Source organism: Eubalaena glacialis, chromosome 3 (genome assembly GCF_028564815.1).
Source record: "Eubalaena glacialis isolate mEubGla1 chromosome 3, mEubGla1.1.hap2.+ XY, whole genome shotgun sequence".
NCBI classification, from domain to species: Eukaryota; Metazoa; Chordata; class Mammalia; order Artiodactyla; family Balaenidae; genus Eubalaena; species Eubalaena glacialis.
In genome coordinates this window covers 144445845-144464102 of record NC_083718.1, presented here as the reverse complement: position 1 = coordinate 144464102, position 18258 = coordinate 144445845, and the positions used below count along the sequence as shown (strand labels likewise).

General features: G+C 44.1%; 1 protein-coding gene across 8 annotated transcripts in view; it reads left to right on the top strand.

The window, feature by feature from the left end:
- The window catches only part of FGGY (FGGY carbohydrate kinase domain containing), a 412972-nt gene that overhangs the window by 232670 nt on the left and 162044 nt on the right, over positions 1-18258 (top strand). For 6 of the 8 annotated variants that reach the window (XM_061186510.1, XM_061186511.1, XM_061186512.1 and 3 more), the window contains one exon: positions 3662-3765. In XM_061186510.1, coding sequence (XP_061042493.1) covers positions 3662-3765 — 104 coding nt within the window. Of the gene's footprint in view, positions 1-2290; positions 2348-2378; positions 2477-3661; positions 3766-18258 lie in introns of those variants that run through there. The other 2 variants (XM_061186516.1, XM_061186517.1) reach the window with 2 other exon arrangements.

Here is an 18258-nt window from a genome sequence, read left to right as displayed (position 1 = left end):
CTCCGCACTCTATGTGGCCAAAGGAAAAATGAGATGTCAGGGCTGGGATTCATGTGGTCTCACAGAGGCATCAGCCCTGCACAGCTCTTGGATCAGATCAGTTAGGCAGAGTGTAGAGAACCTCTCTGGAGGGGAAATTGGGCAAGACCTGCCTCTCACCAGTGCTGTACCAGCCTGGCCTGAGGTTTTCTAAGTCTCCTCAGGACTTGAGAATATAGGATCTTGGGAGGGATGTTTTTTCCTGCCCTCCTGTTTCCAGGCAAGGAGACAGTGGACTTGGTATTTAAAAAGAATCACTGCGTATATTATGTACTGAAAATGGCTGGAAAAGAACCTCTTTTCTCCATTTCTCTCCTTGTGGATGTGAGGGAGCAGTTTAGACTTTCAGGTGGTTTGTGGCAGAATCAGGGCTCAAACCCAGATCTTCAAACTCTAAACCCATGGCTCTTGCTAAATTTCCCTGGTGAACTGACACTTCCAGCTATATTTCCTTTATATAAGACAAGTATCACTTCATAAAGTGAGGGATTCTAGAAAGAACATGGGTTTTAGGGTCAGACAGAACAAGGTCAAGGTGCCATATCCTGGCACTGGTCTTACATCTCTGTGACCTTGGGCAAGTTACTTTGCTTCTTCTGTGTATGTCGAAGGGAAGAAAGAATACTTATATTTTGTAGATGTTGCAAAGATTAAATGAGACAATATTTAAAGATTTTAATGCAGTATCCAGCCTATCCTAGCTATCTAACATATTTTCTAAAAATGTGGGAAGAATACAAAACTGTCTCTTGAGAAAGAGTTCAGATGATATTGATAATATTGATGGCGATAGTGATGGTGGTAGTAGTGACATAGCAACCATTAATTAATCATTTAATTTTAAACATTCCCTCTGTATCAGAGCTACCATGTGATATTGTTATCTTCTTCATTTTATAGCAGGTCTTTCTGTCTTCAAATTCCATGCTTTTTTCATTGTAGCACACTTGTTCCCAGATTTTAAGCCTAGTAATGTCAACAATGAATCTGCTAACCAGAGAAGAAATCCACAAATTTCTTTTTTCCCATGTTTAACCCCCTTTCAGGATTGAAGTACCCTGTAAGATAAACTTTGTCCATGCTTTACATACGTGGGACCAGTAAAGGCGGTCACCATCAGGAATTCCTTGAACTTACTTATAACACCGTGGACCCGCAATGGCCAACCCCTTTTCTGTCAAGGATCTTAGGATCAATATATTTAAGGCCACAATATTTTGAGATATGCAGATGAGTAAACATCATCCACCTGGTTATTGGGTTTTTATCTTAGAGAAAAACCTAAGACCCAGCAGTTCGGAATCAGACTACGTGGATGTGATGATTCCCAGCCCTGCTTCTGGTGAGCTGTGTGACCTTGGTTCAGTTACTTCTCATTTCTAAGCTTCAGTTTCCTCCTCTGTAAAATGAGGATAATAATAACACCAATCACATTCAGTGGTTGTAAGAATTAAATGAGACAGATGCAGAGAGAGAGCATGCAAATAGAGCTCAATTAAAATTATCTCATATCTAGGGTTTCTTCCTGTTCAAAAGCCTTTGTGCCCTGGATGGGGAAATTTATCACCCAGGATTTCCCAGAAAAATGTAAAGCACTCTAAGTACATAGAAAAGAGGGAATTTAATACACAAAAATGGTGACCCAGTTATGAAGGAGCCGTGAAGGGCTATATTCCCTGTGAAGCAAGCCAGGGGTCAGCAGAATGGAAGCTGTTGCCACCCCTAGCTGGAGGAACGTAGGAGGAGGTTGTGTAACCAGAGGCGAGGGGCGGTGAGCACAGGCCAAGTGGGAGCATTGGTGGCCCTGTCAGCAGAGCTGAAATCATGGAGGAGACGCAGCCACCTGACACGGGGGAAGCGGGAGAGATGCACTCTGGCTCTCCAGTGCCTTCAGCCCTCAGACCTCCTGGCAGGGCTGACCTGGTGTCTGGGAACCATGGGCTGCAGGGGCAGCCCCACGATGCCGAGCAGAGCAGGGGACTTGGTGAAAACTTCAGGTTGCTTCCATGTCTTGGCTCTTGTAAGTAGTGCTACAGTGAACATTGGGGTCCATGTATCCTTTCAGATTATGGTTTTCTCCAGATATATGCCCAGGAGTGGGATTGCTGGGTCATATGGTAGTTCTACGTTTAGTTTTTTAAAGAGCCTCCATACTGTTCTCCATAGTGGTTGTAGGCCCTGCAGTTTTTCTTGTCCCATCCTGATCCCTGCATTGAAATGCTCCATCTAGGCTTCTCCCTCCCTCCCACAGGACCGTGAGCATCCCGAGGACAGGGACGTCGTCTTATCCTCACATCCTCAAGCACTGGTACTTTCACTTTCTACTCTCTGCTGGCCACTGTGGTCGGTGCTGGGGGACTAAGCACGTGGGCGAGACAGTGCCAGCTTCCTGCAGCTTTTATGATCAAAGGAGAGGCAGACGGGCTGCAGTAGTTCTGTAAGTTACCAGTGTCTTGTATGCTAGCGAAGCCCAAGGGGGACTGGGAGCTGCATCTTTCCTGGAGGAACAGGGAAGCCTTCCGAGGAAGTAACATTTGAGTTAGGAAGGAATTGGAGTTCACCTGGCAAAGAGGCTGGGGAATGGCATTTCAGGCATAAGGCAGAGCGAATGCAAAGTTCTGGAGGTGGGAAGGAGCACTGAGGATTAGAGATGGAGAGCGGGGAGGCACAGCCCGAAGCCCATGGAGCCGGAGGGAGCTGTTCTCTCCCGCCTCCGGCCTCTGTGCTCTGCCCTGATGCTTTCCACCTCCTGCCTGTGTCCTAGCTGGGAATGTTTGCATGTTTTCGGCTCCCACATCACACCCAGTATATCGTTTTATGTGTACAAAGTGCTCGTTGGATATTTGAGTAAATGACAGACGACTCAAGGCTCTAAATGGTCTCTCTAACTCTCCCCTCGCATTTATAACTTCACTTGCCCAGCAAATATCAAGGAACACAATCTGTGTGGAGAAGCAGCCTGAGCTTATACCATTTATGGGAAACTCTCTGCCACCTGGCATTCTTTCAACAGAAACTCACTGTCAGTCACTCTATCCTTTATACCAAGAGTTCTGGGATGAGTAGTACTAAGAATGGTGAGCCAGAGATGCCGAGAAGATCCAGTCATCAAACGATTCTTTTGCCTTCGTTGAGATTGAAATGTGATGTGTTAAACCAGATTCCCTTCAGCCCTGCTGCTTACTAGCAGTGTGACCTTGGATGGGTCACTCCATCCATAGGTGGGCCTTCCTTCCTCCACTGATGTGTGGGGTTAATAATATCAACTTGACAGGCTTAATATAAAATGAGACTATACATATAAACATTCAGCATGGTGCCTGGTAGTTCAAGAGCAAAAATCACTGATGGCTGTTGCTTTTATTATTCTAATTACAGTTACTATTATTATTCCAATGTTCAAGGCTGTACACTGATGAGAGTAAAGCAAAAACAGAACATGTTTCCCTGTTCCCCTGGCAGGCCAGTTACGCTCTTTTGGTTTCTGTTTGAGACTGGCCTACACATGGAATGCTTTCTCAATGTTGTTTGGTATAAAAAAAGAGTATTTTATGTTTGTTTTAGTTTTCTTTTCTTCTAATTTTTTTTTAAGAGGATTTTGTTTTGTTTTGGTTTCTCACAGGAGTGATTGGAGCAGATGTGAGGGGGCATGGCCTCGCCTGTGAGGGACAGCCGGTGACGTCACGGCTGGCTCTCATCTGTGGAACATCTTCTTGTCACATGGGGGTGAGTCTGCCCAGCAAGCGAGCGAGGGCAGGGCTACCACACTCCAGGGAGGACAGCCCGGCCCGGGAGGAGATATGAGCTGCTGGCCCCTCCCCACCTCAGTTCCTTCCCTTCCTGCCCGCCCCCCCCGCCCCCCCCCCGCCCCCCGTGCTGTGTCTAGTCGAAAGCTCAGCCCTCCTTCCAATAGCCTTGCTTAGATTTGCCAGATCTTTTTCCAGGGGCCAAATTCTTAAAAAGTGGGAAAAGGGTTGAGTCTGCCTTTGACATCACCCTGGCTAGAGAGCCGAGGCGGAAGGGGTGAAATCGGATCCAGAGATGGCCAAGCCTCGCTCCCAGACGATCTGTCCCTAATGGGTAGCTGAGTCTTCTCTGCACAGGGGTGTCTATTTTCCTTGGCCGCTGAGCTCTCTCTCAATCAATATAAATCCATCTCCCTGGGAGCAGTCTGATGATGTATAGAATTAGGCTGCATATCATGACTTCAAAAGAACACTGATAAGCAATTTTCACTTTGTTAATTTTTCTTCATGAATTAGTGGAAAGGCTTTCTCCAAGATTGCAGTTAAAATTTAGTGCCTGCCCTAAAATTTATATCTTCTTTAAATGCATGAGTCTGAAAGCATTCCATTTCGATAAGTACCCATTTCTACCATATTTTTATTTAAAAGTCGTTACTCTGTTAAACTAAGATGGACGATGGACGACTCCTTGGATTTCTCCCAGATGAGTAAAATAGAGGGGAGGGTGGGGGAGGAGGAGGAAGGCAAATGGGAGAGTAGCGGGGACATGCGTAAGGATTAGAGTGGGATCTGGGATACAGCCCAGGGCAGAATCTCTACGACGATGGAGGGACTTATGTGCCATGAGAAACTGTGTTTAGTTACCGTGGGGACCAATGAGCCTTTTGTACCATGAAATATTTTGGTTGAGTAAATATTGATACCTTTACTTATCCAGTGATCCTCTGCTCTTGTGTCCGGGGCTGTGCTAAATCCTGGGGACGTAGGGATGACATAGGGCCTCCCATTGGTGAGATAGATGATGACAGGTATTACGGTACAAGGCCTCACAGTATAGATTCAGACTGAACTCGAGATACTGAGCATCTAGTATGTGCTAGGCATGGTGGCAGGGGTTCTCACACGTTTCATAAAGATGATGGGGCCGCCCGACTGGTTTCCAGTCCCAGTTCCTCCACTTCCTAAGGATGGGCCCTCAAGCAAGGCACTTAACCCCTCTGGGCCCCAGATTCCTCATCTGTGAGATGTGGAGAGTTGTAGTACATGTCTCGTAGTATTGTGAGGATGGATCGAGGTGACATTGCCAGGGTTAGCTCTCCATCACTTGCACTGGTGTTGCTGGGCAGAAAGGACACAGTGGCTGCCTGGGGAGGGTCCAGGATTAGGGACAACTTCCTAAAGGGACAGTAGTGCTGGACTTCTTGCACCCCCTCCAAAAAAAATTTCCTTCTGTTTGTTTCTGTGGATGAACTCTTAAATGGAACTTCTTTAAGTTTGAAAGCCCTGGCCTCTTTCTTGCCCTCAGCAGCCCTATTGTAAGGCTTGGCTGTCACTGAAGGGAGAGATCTACGGAGGCCTAAGGCTGCCTTGAGCAGGAGGTGCCCACCAGGGCAGTCAGACCTTATCTCCCCCAACATGAGTCTACGCTTGCTAGCTTGTCTTCACTGAACACTGTTTTAAACCTTTTTAAATCATCTCCCATTTTCACAGGGACACATCTGATCTGGTTTCTCCTGTAAAGCCTAAATTTCAGGCATTTTTACCCCACTCAGTTGGGATTTATGAGCAAAAGCAAATCCATATGAATGTGAGTCTATGACATCCCCATGTCTCAGTTTCCTGGTCTCTTAATGAAAATGATGCTCACTTGTTGTACAGCATCCATTTTACAAATTAAGCAACTAAGGCCTAGAAAAAGCCAGTAATTTTCCCAAGGTCACCAAGCTATTCAGCTGGAGCTGAAAACTCAGGTCCAGCTCTGTCTGAGTCCCACGTGCATCCCCCTCAGTGCCTTACTGAGTTGTGCGTGATTATGATGTGTCCGTACAGGAGTGGAGAGAGCGTGGGCTTCAGAGTCAGACGGGTGTAGGTTTGGACATCTGCTTATGTGCTTTTTGGCCCTGTGTCCTAAGGTGTGCTACTTAAGTTCCCTGAGCCTCAGATTCTTCATCCGTCACACTGAGCGTGAGGATGCCAGTCTTACAGGGCTTCTGGGTAACATGAATTATGTACATACATCCGTAGTACATAGTAGACACTCAGAAATTGTGGGGATTCTTATTACACTTTCCTAGTGATATAAAAGGCTCACATGAAGCAGCTGTTGGGCTTTAACGAGTTTGATGGGCAGCTGCAGTTGGTTGCAATGAATGAAGGCCATAAAATGCCAGTTTATTATGGTCGTGTTGTGCTGGAAATAAAGTCCCCACTCCCACCCCGCTTTGTACTTGGGAGTGGGAAGGGACCCTCTGGGCCAAGGGGATTAATCATCAGCTTTAATGTTATGTGGTGAGGGCAAGACTGTGGTCATGCTGGCGTCGGAAAATGCCTTTGATCTGGCTCAGGTGCTGGACACCCAGCAAGCCAATAGCAGTGACACCTCTGTGAGGTCTAGGAGAGGTGCAGGTCTGAGGAAACGCTCCCAGGGAAACTCAAGGACCCTCTTTGTTGTGGTTCTGGCAAATAAAACCACCAACTGTCAGGAAAAATTCACCGAACAGAACACAGGGACCAGAGGGGTCTGTGGGCTTTTCAAAAAAGTGACTTCCAACTTGGTCTGAAGGATTCTCTTTCTTCCTGTCTGCTCACTGCTGATGTTTCTAATTCTGTAGGTTGATCGGGTCAAAATTCCCAGGAATATTTTGTGTTTGATCCTGGTTGCTTCTTTCTAGCTCACCCAGAATGAATGAATGAAGGACTGTAACAAGTATTGGTACTTAGGAGTTGCCTTCCTTCACATCCCTGTTACTTCTAGGAATCTGGAGAAAAAGCCTGAGGTTGAACATAAGCTTTACTAATCAGGCCTTTGATATTTTAGAAGATACGAGTGTGGGCTGCACATTTATCTTCCTTGTAGATGATTTAATTAACAAGGAAAAAAAAATACTGTTCTTTTTTTAACTGCATGAAAGCAGAGCTGCTTGTTCAGAGTTAATTACTACCAACTCACCAAAACCCAAGATCATACACAGCAGGGGTGAGCCAGAGGTTGAAAAGTCACAGGGTCAGATGGAGCTGATCCCTGCCATCGCTCCAGCACCCCTTTTCTCAAGCTGTCAAGTCAGGTTGTAACTTGGCAACTTGTCTTTAGTCAGCATGACAGATGGAGAAGGGACCATGGGGAGGGGGTGGGGAAGACTGAAGAGGTAAGGTTTGAGCAGAACGATAGTTGGTAAGAGCTGGGAATTACATCTGCATCTTAAATCACTCAGAACTGAAGTTTTCTCAAAGTCTTAGATGACTGTAGGCATGGTGGTTCTCTATCATGCAGTGGGTGTGGAATTTCTAAAATAGGCTCTAACGCTGGCTTCACCACTTACTGTGTGAGTTTAGGTAAGATACTTTATCTTTCAGTACCTCAGTGTCTTCATCTATTATATGTGGGCAGTAGTATTTACCCAGAACGTTGTTTTGAGGATTAAATGAGGTAATCTTTGTAAGCAGTTTGGCACTGTACCTAGCACCATATACCAAATATGGTATTATTGTTAAAAATGATTCATTGAAGCTAGAATGATCCATGTGACAATGGATTTGAATTAAAGACATCAGGATGAACTCAGGTTGAGCTTAATGTAGATTACAGATGGATACATATAGAAATATTTACAGACGTGCAGGTATACAGGTTAGTAAACATACATGTATTTCCTAGCTGTGACAGCGGAGGGGGCCTTGAAACAAGGACACCCTAGCAGATAGTTGCTACAAGCACTCCTGGTGCCCAGATCTTGGTTTCTAATACCATTCTCCAATAAAAGGATCAGGGCTTCTTGGAGAAATGGTTGATCCCAGGACCAGGGCTGGAAATAGACAAGATGAGCCTATAGTATCTTGTAGCACCAGAAAGTAAGATAGTGCTCAAAACAAAACAAAATAACAACAAACCCCGCCTCCCCCCAACCCCACAAACTGAATGGATTATCAGGAGCCAACCAAGGGAGCCTCCAGTGGCCAAAACTGTAACAATTTGAGCAGAATAATAAAGTGTGTTGGAGTATAACCCAAAGTATAACATAAATATTATGAGCCCATACTGATACAAATAAATGGACAGAAGAGACTAATCTATCGTGCAGGAGAATTTATATAGATATTCCCCCCTTAAGGAAGTGGAGCATAACTTCCTGTTCCTTCACAGCAAAGGAAACCATAAACAAAATGAAAAGACAACCCACAGAATGGGAGAAAATATTTGCAAATGACATGATCGACAAGGGATTAGTCTCCGAAATTTACAAACAGCTCATGCAGCTTAATATCATCAAAACACACCAATCAAAAAATCGGCAGAAGACCTAAATAGACATTTCTCCAAAGAAGACATACAGCTGGCCAAGAGGCACATGAAAAGATGCTCAACATCGCTGATTATTAGAGAAATGCAAATCAAAACTACAATGAGATATCACCTCACACCAGTCAAAATGGCTATCATCAAAAAAATCCACAAACAATAACTTCCTATTCCTTAAGCATGAGCTGCACATGGTGACTTCCTTTCAAAGAGGACAGTACAAAAAGGGAGAAAAAGAATAATTTTATAGTGGAGAAATCTGACACACTAACTTCAGCCAGGTTATCAAGGTCAACACCAACAGTGATAAGTCATGTTGATAGTATGTACTGCTGACATGGTGTGAAGAGAATGGCGCTTTATCTCTGTCATCTTCCTCGCAAAAACCCATAACCACAGTCTAATTAATCATAAGAAAAACATCAGACAAATTCCATTTGAGGGACATTCTACAAAATACCTGACTAGCACTCTTTGAAACTGTCAAGGTCATCAAAAAACAAGGAAAGTCTGAGAAATTATTACAGCCAAGAGGCGCCTAAAGAGATATGTAATGTAGCATCCTGGATGGGATCCTGGAACAGAAGAAAGCTGTTAGGTGAAAACTAAGGAAATCTGAATCAAGTAAGGTGTTTAGTTAATGGTATCATTATCTTTCTTTAATTGTGACATATGAACTTAATGTAAGATATTAATGATAGACAGAACTAGGTGTAGGGTCTATGGAACTCTGTACTACCTTCCCAACTCTTCTGTAATCTAAAACTGTTGTAAAATTAAAAGTTCATTTAAAAAAATTATTCATTAAATCATTCACTCATTACCAAAACATTTTCTTGTATTTGCACGGCTAAATACTAAGGGTATTAAGATAAATAAGATAGCGTGTCATGCCTGCCTTCATCGAGAAAGACAGACAAGAAGGAGATGACTACAGTTCAGAGTGGTAATTCCGATGGTAAGTTTAGGGCTGAATATGGAGAAGGGGACGACTCAAGCTTCCAGTAGACAGGGAAGCTTTCCTGTAGGATGTGCTATTTGTAGGACTGTAGTTTCCCCCCCACAGTGGGATGCTATTCCTGCCCAGTTTCAGGCACTAGACCCTGGCCTCACCCTTCTCCTCTTTCTCTTCTGTGTCCACATCACCCACAGCAATACCAGTTTGCTCCTGGGTGGGATGTGGGTATTGCAGGCCCATTGGGAGAGCGCCACAGGAAGGGAGAATGTCACAGCTAAGAAGAGTGTGGGCAGGTTTCTCTGTCTTGGACTCTTTAGCAAGTGGCATTGGCAGAGGTCACTGAGAGAGGTGGAGAGGGAAGGGAGTCCATAAGGCACAGATAGGACCACTGTTACACCTCCCAGTGAAAGAGCTGAGCTACTGTGCATGATTCGCCAGGACTCGCTGTTGTCAGCCTCTAGGATCAGTGTTCTCAGGAGTCAGTCTCTCCATACTGAGGCTCACCCTGGGCCCTGCAACTACATGTATGGAAAACAGACTGTATGGTAGGCATCGATTGGCAAGGAGAGGTTTGATGTGGTTCCATGAGCAGTAAGACAGCTTGTGCATTCAGGAAGCTCAGCGTAGTGTTTCTCCTGGCATTGGACGCAGGACAGTTCTACAGTGTGCTGGACAGAGGATGTTCAGCATCCCTGGTCCAGCCTCAGTCATTATAAGGAGACGTTAGCTGCTACCATCTATTGAGCACCTACAGTGTACCAGGCACTGTGCTAAATCCTTTATGTCATGTCATCAGTTCAGCAATCCTGTGAACTGGAAACCATTACTCTCCCCATTTCACAAGTGAGGAAATGGAGGCAAAGAGCAGTTAAGTGGGTCACACAGTGTGACACACAGGAAGGGGGGACGCTCGTCTGAGCCCTCTAGGGGACTGACCCTAGAGTCCTTGCTCTTCCCTTTCAGGTACACAGCTTCTCCCAAATGCCTAGAGGAGAGGGAGAGCAGACTCGATTGGAATATGGGCAGATGTTGGTGCATACATCTCACCAAAGAAAAGGTTTGAATGACAAACACCTGAGAAGATACTCAACATCATTAGTCACTAGAGAAATGCCAATTCAAACCACAGTGAGATCCACTACATGCTTGTTAGAATGGCTGACATGGTGGTGAAGATGTGGGAAAGTGGAACTTATGTGCTGCTGGTGGGAATGTGAAATGGTACAACCACTGTGGAAAATAGTTGATCAGTTTCTTACAAAGTCAATGTACACCTACCGTGTGATCCAGCTGTTCCACTCATAAAACCATATGTCTGTACAGAAACGCAGAGCAGTTTTGTTATAGCCCCAAACTGGAAACAGCCCAAATGTCTATCAACAGTGAATAGATAAAGTGTTGGTCCATCATTAGAATGGAATACTACTAAGCAGTAAAAGGGAATGAGCTATTAATATAAGATACAACATGGATTAATCTCAAAATAATTATGCTGAGTGGGAGAAGCCAGACAGAAAGAGTACAAACTATGTAATTCCATTTATTAAAAATTCTAGGAAATGCAAACTAATATATAATGACAGAAAGCAGAATGAGTGGTGGCCTGCAATGGGGCAGTGGGCAGGGTAGGATTACAAATGGGCACAAGGAAACTTCTGGGGGTAATGGATATACTTACCTTGATTATAGTAATGTCTTCACTGGTGGGTGTCCGCTATGTCAAAACTTATCAAAGCAAATGTTTTAAAAATGCGCAGCTTATTGAATGCTAATTATAGCTCAGTAAAGCTTTTTTTATTATTAATTAATCAATTTATTTATTTGGTTGCACCAGGTCTTAGTTGCAGCACATGGGCTCCTTAGCTGGGGCTCGCATGCGAACTCTGAGTTGCAGCACGCATATGGGATCTAGTTCCCTGAACAGGGGTCAAACCCAGGCCCTCTGCATTGGGAGCACGAGATCTTAACCACTGCGCCACCAGGGAAGTCCCAATAAAGCTTTAAAAAAAAAAAAAAAACCCAGAAAAAATAACAACAATAATAGTAGTGTCTGCAATCACTTATACAGTGCTTACTATATTCCAGGCGCTGATTTAAATATATCTCTAAAAACTGTTTGGTCCTCATTTTAAAAATAGTACATAGTAGGTGCTCAATAAAAATACTAGTCGTCACTTCTTTCCTTCTAACCCAAGTTAATTCTCTAGCTACTCTGACATATTTTACTGTTCTGCTCTTTTGATCCCTAGCACGGACCAATAGGTATGGTTATTTGTGTTTTAAAGGTAGCAGTTTGTACCTCAGATGAAGCTGACTTGCCTAGTGGGTCCACGTTAGTGGGTCCATGTCTCCATTACCCCCCTTGACCCATGCTGTCCAGTTGAGAGCTGGGGCATAATAGATGCTTAGCAACCGTAAGTCTGGATTGCTCCCCACCCACGCCCCTCGCTGACAAGTGTGCAAGCGCTTGGATTTTCCTAAGTCTTCTTTCACTCCTTCCCAGTCCAGTGGGGCTGTCTTTCAGCATCTGTCTCTGCTGAGTGGGGACCAACTAACTGGGAGAAGCCCCCCGTGTCTGAGGTGCTGTCAGTCTTGTTTCCCACCCCACCTTACCGGGGACACCTGCGAGTTCACTCGGCTTCTCTGGGAAGTGAGAGTCTCACTGAACAGCTTTACCTCAGTGGGGCCTGGGAGATACAAACCAGCCACACTTGCCCTCTCTTCTTTCCTCCACCACGCAGTCTTCCGGAACTCTCCATTCCCATCTATCAGCCCCCTGTGCCCTTGGGGGGAGAACAGGATCCATTCCCAGCAGCTCTTCAGGATGCACTTTGGCTCAGAGTGGATCTGCAGCCTGATCTCTGTTCTGTTGGGAAAAGAGGGTCAGGAGCCCTAGAGTCTTGGGCTCTAACCAGAGAAAAGCCACCCTCAGACCATGCCACGTTGTTGGAGCTGCATTCTTTGGGTGATGACTGTAGCAGCTCTGTGTTTCACCCAGGCCCGAGCTAGAGCAACAAAGGATGCTGTGCATCATTCCTCACAAGGGAAATGCAAAGGCAAATGCAAACCCCAGTGAGACCCACTACACGCTTTTCAGAGTGGCTGAAGTCCGGCAAGGATGGGGAACTGGAACTCTCACACGCTTTTGCTGGGAACGTGAAATGGCACAGCCCCTTTGGAAAATAGTTGAGCAGTTTCTTACAAAGAAACTCTCATACCTACTGTGTGATCCAGCCGTTCCACTCCCATAAAAGCTGGGCAGGACTGTCTGGTCCCATGTTTCTGGAAGCCCACCAGGAATGCAGCAAAGCCAGGTGTAACACAAGGCCTTTCATAAGGTCAGAAACAAAAGCCTCTGATGAGAGTCTGTCAGCTGGCCTGAGCTCAGCTTTCCACAAAAGACGGCAGACAGCTTGCCTGGAAGAATGGTAGAAGCAGAGGGAAAAAACAAAATTAGCAGCAATAACAATAGCAGCTAATATTTACTTCATGATTATCATGGGCTAAGAAATGTGCATCTATTATTGTATCTAACCCTCATAATAACCTTATGCAGTTATCAGCATTATCCTCCCATTTTACAGGGACTGAAACTGGGTCTCAGAGAGGCAAAATACTCACCCAAGTCATATAGCTAGTAAGTCCTAGAGATAGTTTCTAACTCAGGCTGTTTGATTCCAGAGCTCACATTCTCAATTCTTCGCAGAACGATGAGACTGGGGCCATAGCATGGGTTAGTCATGCACACGGGTGTTTTGCAGAAATGGGGTGAAGTGATTACAAGGTAGATCTTTTCCAAAGGCTGGTGAGAACTGCAAAGTGAGGGCTGGATGCAACTTGACCACAGTGTTCTCATTTTCCCTCCTTCCCAGTCTTTCAAATCTCTGCCTTTCAAGGGGCCCCCAGTCTAACGATAACAATAAAAATAAATAGCATCACTTGTCACCATCATCCCCTGGGCAGAGAGTATTTATGAGACTTTTTATTTGTCATCTTCCCTGTTTCTGTGCTGCTTTGTGGTCAAGTACTGAATTAGGCAATTTGAAGACATGTGGCTAACTTCCCAAATCACAGAGATGTTTTGTATTCGTTTGGAAGAGCGTGAAATGAAAACCACATTGATTATTTTTTTTCCCCTTTTTCTATTTACCACTCATCTGCTGTATGGGTGACTGTGATACTGTGGCTGCTGAGGACGACCTAGCAGTGATGGAAGTATTTGTGCTCTTCCAGCGAATGAGTGAGGATGAAGAGGAGGCTGAGACAGCCAGGGCAGAGCCCTCGCTAAGTGCCGGCTACTGTGCCACGGGCCTCAGCACACATCAGCACATCTAGTTTATTAAACTACGTAGTCACTAACCGAACGAACTTTTTGGCCAGCCCAATGCATACATTTAGTCCAGGGGTTTCAGGATTTTCGCCTTGTTGTTTCCCCCTTATTTTTTCATCCCCATCTCCCACTCTCCTTGTGCGCTCCACCAAGGGCCTCTTTTTTCACCTTAATTAAATTTTCATATTTTTTTGTCCCCCAGAGCCATCAGAAGTTTGGCGTAATATTCTGTTCTTCCACTTAACCAGTGTTAGAACACCAGGAGAAATAAAATCTAAGAGACCAAAGATCCCAGAAGAACCCATGAGAAATTTTTTGAGCAATCAGTGCTGAAGGATTGAGGTTGAAAGTCTCTTTCTAATGAACAGTCAGTGGCTCCCTACTGCTGATAGAAATAAAAAGGTTCAGTGTGAAAACTGAGTGGACATTTTGGCCATGTTATAGATTTGAGATATATTCAGTTGAAAAAGAATGGAAGTCTTAAATCCCAAGGAGGTGAAAGTTACTGCAGTGCTGTGATGCATTGTTTTAAACTTTTTTTACTGAAAGATAATTCACATACCATAAAATTCACCCCTGCCATGTATTTTTCAAACCTCTAGAGAACTGAGTATAGTGATGTTTGAGAAAGAGAAATTCTCAGTGCCCAGATTTTAGGTTACACTGTGGAATGATACCAGCACGGGATCTTTATTACTTACAGAGGTAACAGAAGGATACCACAAAGCAGTAAACTTCCACTTGCTTGCACTTAGGGTAGCACCTGACAGATGGTATGGGTCTAGTAAATATTGGATTGATAGATGGGCAGAAGGACAGACAGAAATATACTGGGCAACCATCAAGGTTTGTTGAAGAATAAATCGTGCCATACCATTTTGGTGTCCTTTTTTTTTTTCTTTTTTCTTTTTTCTTTTTTTGATGGGTTGACAGGCTGTGTGGTGAATGAAGGGACATCCAGCATGTCAGCTCTCTGGTCTTCAGGAAGGCTTCAGGTTCTTTCTTGATGAACTGACCCTTCCCACTTGACACAGCAGCGTTGGTCCATTCAGTCACAAAATTCCGTCCACCTGAGTATTGATTTTTTTCACTGAATTATACCTTGAAGCAGGCCATAAGCAAAATCATAAAACTGATTGAAAAGTATTCGTATCATCCAATTGCCAAATTTGTGTTTGGGCCTCCAGCCATTGGTTTTAGCCTTGTGTGGAGCCAGGCAGAGACTGAGCCTTGATTCTGTTGGTTGGGGGGATGTTTAACTGGAGGATGCTTTTGAATGATTGATCAGCCGCCCAGGAGCTGCTTGACGTAGACAAGTCACAGGCCACCCTGACTTATGTACCTGCCATCCGCCTTCACGTTAAACTCCACTGCAAGTTCCTCAGGTTTCTATGTAACTCTCAGCTGAGAGATTAGCTATGATCTTCAAAGACAGGGCTAGGGTTCTCTGGAATTAGGGAGATGACCCACGAAAAAAAAAGAGGGAGCCCACAGAGAGGATGGCCAGTTATATTAATATATGTACTCATTCTTCTGTGATGTGCAAGACCCTAATTTGCGTGGACCTACTTTGACAGACTCATAGTGAAGATGGTCTTGAATACTAAGTCTGATGGCTTCACTCTCCTGATTAAAATCTCTCAGTGAGTCTCCTGAATTCTCGCTCCACGTAGGAGATCTCGCGTGATCTGAGCCCTGCCCACCCCTGGCCTCATCCCCTGCTATCCCTCACTTTTCATCCTGTATTCTAGCAGGTACATCTCATATCCTTATATGAATTCCATGGGGCCAAAGTTTGAGAATAGAGAATATCCAGATTTTAGAAAGTTAATACTGTACGTCTACAGTATATTACATAACAATGCCAGTGAGATCTGGGGTAGCACCCATAATCAATCACATTTGTATTTCTGTAGTAAAACTTGCGAATATTCAGACCAAGTAGGTTAAATAGGTTCTAAAGAGCAAGGTATTTATTCATTTTGCCATCCAATGAATCATCAAAAAACTTTGGTATTTGGAATGCTTTGAATTGAAGTATAGACTTCTTGAAAAGAGCCTGTGCTTTCTCACTTGGCCTTAAGACATATTTTTCTCTCTGCCTGGAGTGGCCACATCTCCCTTCTACCTGGTGAGTATCATTACCACCAGAATCATCATCATTATTATAATTCACATTTATTGAGCACTTACTATGTTATTTGATACTCCCAGTAAACTCTGGGATGGTCCTCATTGTATTATGATCCCAAATGTTCAGATAAGGAAACTGAGGCTTGGGGAGGTCACAAGGCAAGGAGGAGGTAGAACTGAGGTTGAACCAAAGCCCAGGGACCCTAGAATCTGTGTTCTTAGTGTTCTTAGTCACTACAGTATCCTCAGTATGTGTCTTCCCCAAAGTTCCCCAAAGGTCAGGTGGTACTTCCATGCAACCCTTGTTCCTTTCTCCAGCATGTCTGGTGAGTTGTACCTCCTCAGAGGCCCTCAGAGTTCTTTAAGCCCAGCTCTTGGGCAGCACTTACCACTCCCTGTCTTCCCCACAAGGCTGAGCTTATTGAGCAGTCAGGGAAAAGCCTACTTCATGCTCTTTGACCATGGCACATAGTAGGCACTCAACACATCGTATGTTATCAAGTTCACCCAAAGAGGTGTGCTAACAGATAGCAAATAATTTGTATCCCCTGTGAGGTTAGATAGTAAACACCATCACAATTTCAAGGATAAAAAATTTGGATCTAAAAAAGAAAAAGAAATATTCACCAAAAGAAGGCTACTCAAGTTTATGTGTGGTATGTAAAGAAGAGGAATTTGCTGGGGACAGTATTTTAGGGATGAACAAGGAACATGTTTATACTTAGGAAACAATAGCTAGGATTTATTAAATAATTACCATGTGCTAGTTTCTCTGCTAGGCAGTCTGTATATAGAATATCTAATCCTCACAATAAATATGTGAGATTAATTTATGAAAGAGAAAGGTGTAGTAGCCATGTTTTAGGTCAGAATAAAGAGTAATACAAATATATTCAGATTTAACAAAAGTCAAATGTCATTAGAGGGCGGTAGCCTAAAATGACCCAATAGGGTATATTTCTCCATCTAAGAGATGATAGAATTGAGGTCAGAAAGATTACAGAGCTAGGACACGGCAGGGGAAGCCAGGTCTGGCTGGTCTCCTGTCTTTTATATTCACTCCTTGAAAACGTTAACATGGTACCGAAGTATATCCCACTATCCTACCCAGAACTGGGTCCGGTTTCGAGTTCTGCTTCTGGAAAAAGCTGCTGGAACTTGGAAGGAAGCACATAATACACAGCTACAATGTTTAAGAGAAAGTGAGCCCCATGAGCAAAGTTTGGGATGGTTAAGAGATGGGCTAGTTCTGACTGCTTAAGAGAAACCTTATGAGTTGGCTTAATTTTCTTGTTTAGTAAAGTTTTTGTGATCATAAAATGACTAACTCTTTCTTGGTGCTTTAGAGTTTGTAAAATGCCTTTTGGAGTGTAATGCTCGGAATTACTAAGTGAGGCAGACAGAGCAGGTGTTTCCTTTTTTTAAATGAGGCTCAAAGAAACTGAGTGATTTGTCCAAAGTCCCACAGCTAGTAAGGGTTAGGGCCAAGACTCAGATACATATGTGAGCAAACCCCAAGCCTCTTCTGCCACGTGCTTAGTTGGTTCATCTTTGTTTACTCAAATTGAAGGATCCTGCAGTTGGGGAAAGTCTGGTTCCTCACAGGAAGGGCTCTTGATTCTGCGTTCCTAGTCCCCATTGTGACTGTAAATTCTCCATTGAACTGCCAGCCAGTGGTTCTCAATTACTATGCATAAAATGTCCCTGGAAACTCCTTACAAATGCAGTTCTTCAGGTGCCACTCCCACGGGGGAGTGATTCATTGAGTCTTGCTGGGAAGGAGTATTTATGAATCTGTCATTTTAACAAGTGCCCCAGTGATTCTAATCAGGAACTTTCAGAAAAATGGCTTTAAGCTCCTTCCGAGTAGCAGTTATATCTTTCCGTCACTGTTTCCTCAGTGCCTAACGGAGCGCCTTGTACATAGAAGGTACTCTAAATTTACTTCAGTGAATTACGGAGTAAATGAATGTAAAAGTAGTATAAAATGTAGTACATTAAGTTGGATGGTCAGTCAGTCCCTGCTGTTTTGAGTCACGCTTGGAGATTCCTTGAGTCTCCATCCTTTCAAAGAAAGCCTCTCTTGGTAGGCTTAGGTCTAGACAGATTGAGAAGTCAGGACTTGGAGAGAGTACCTCATAGAATCTGCCAAAAATTAGAGATTGTAGAATTCTTATTTTCTTATGAAAAGCAGGATGAAGTGAAACCATGGGGGACCCCATTTGCAGCTCTGTGCAGACAGACTCAGAAACCAAAGCACAGACACACCAGGATGCAACAGGAAACCACAGGGGTCTAAGATCTTTCAGTGTAAATAGGAAGTCAGAGTTTACTTTTGAACACACAAGTGCCAAGCTGAAGTGCAGTGTGTAATCCACCTCTCTGCCCAGGCCTTCCTTGAGCCCGGGCACAGATGAAAAATGATGCCATCTGGGTAAAAGCGTTTTCAAATGTTTGTTCTGATCAGGGCTTGGAGCATGCTTCTTTTGTTTGTGCTGGTGAATAATTTGGGACACAGGTGCAGTTTAGACTTGAA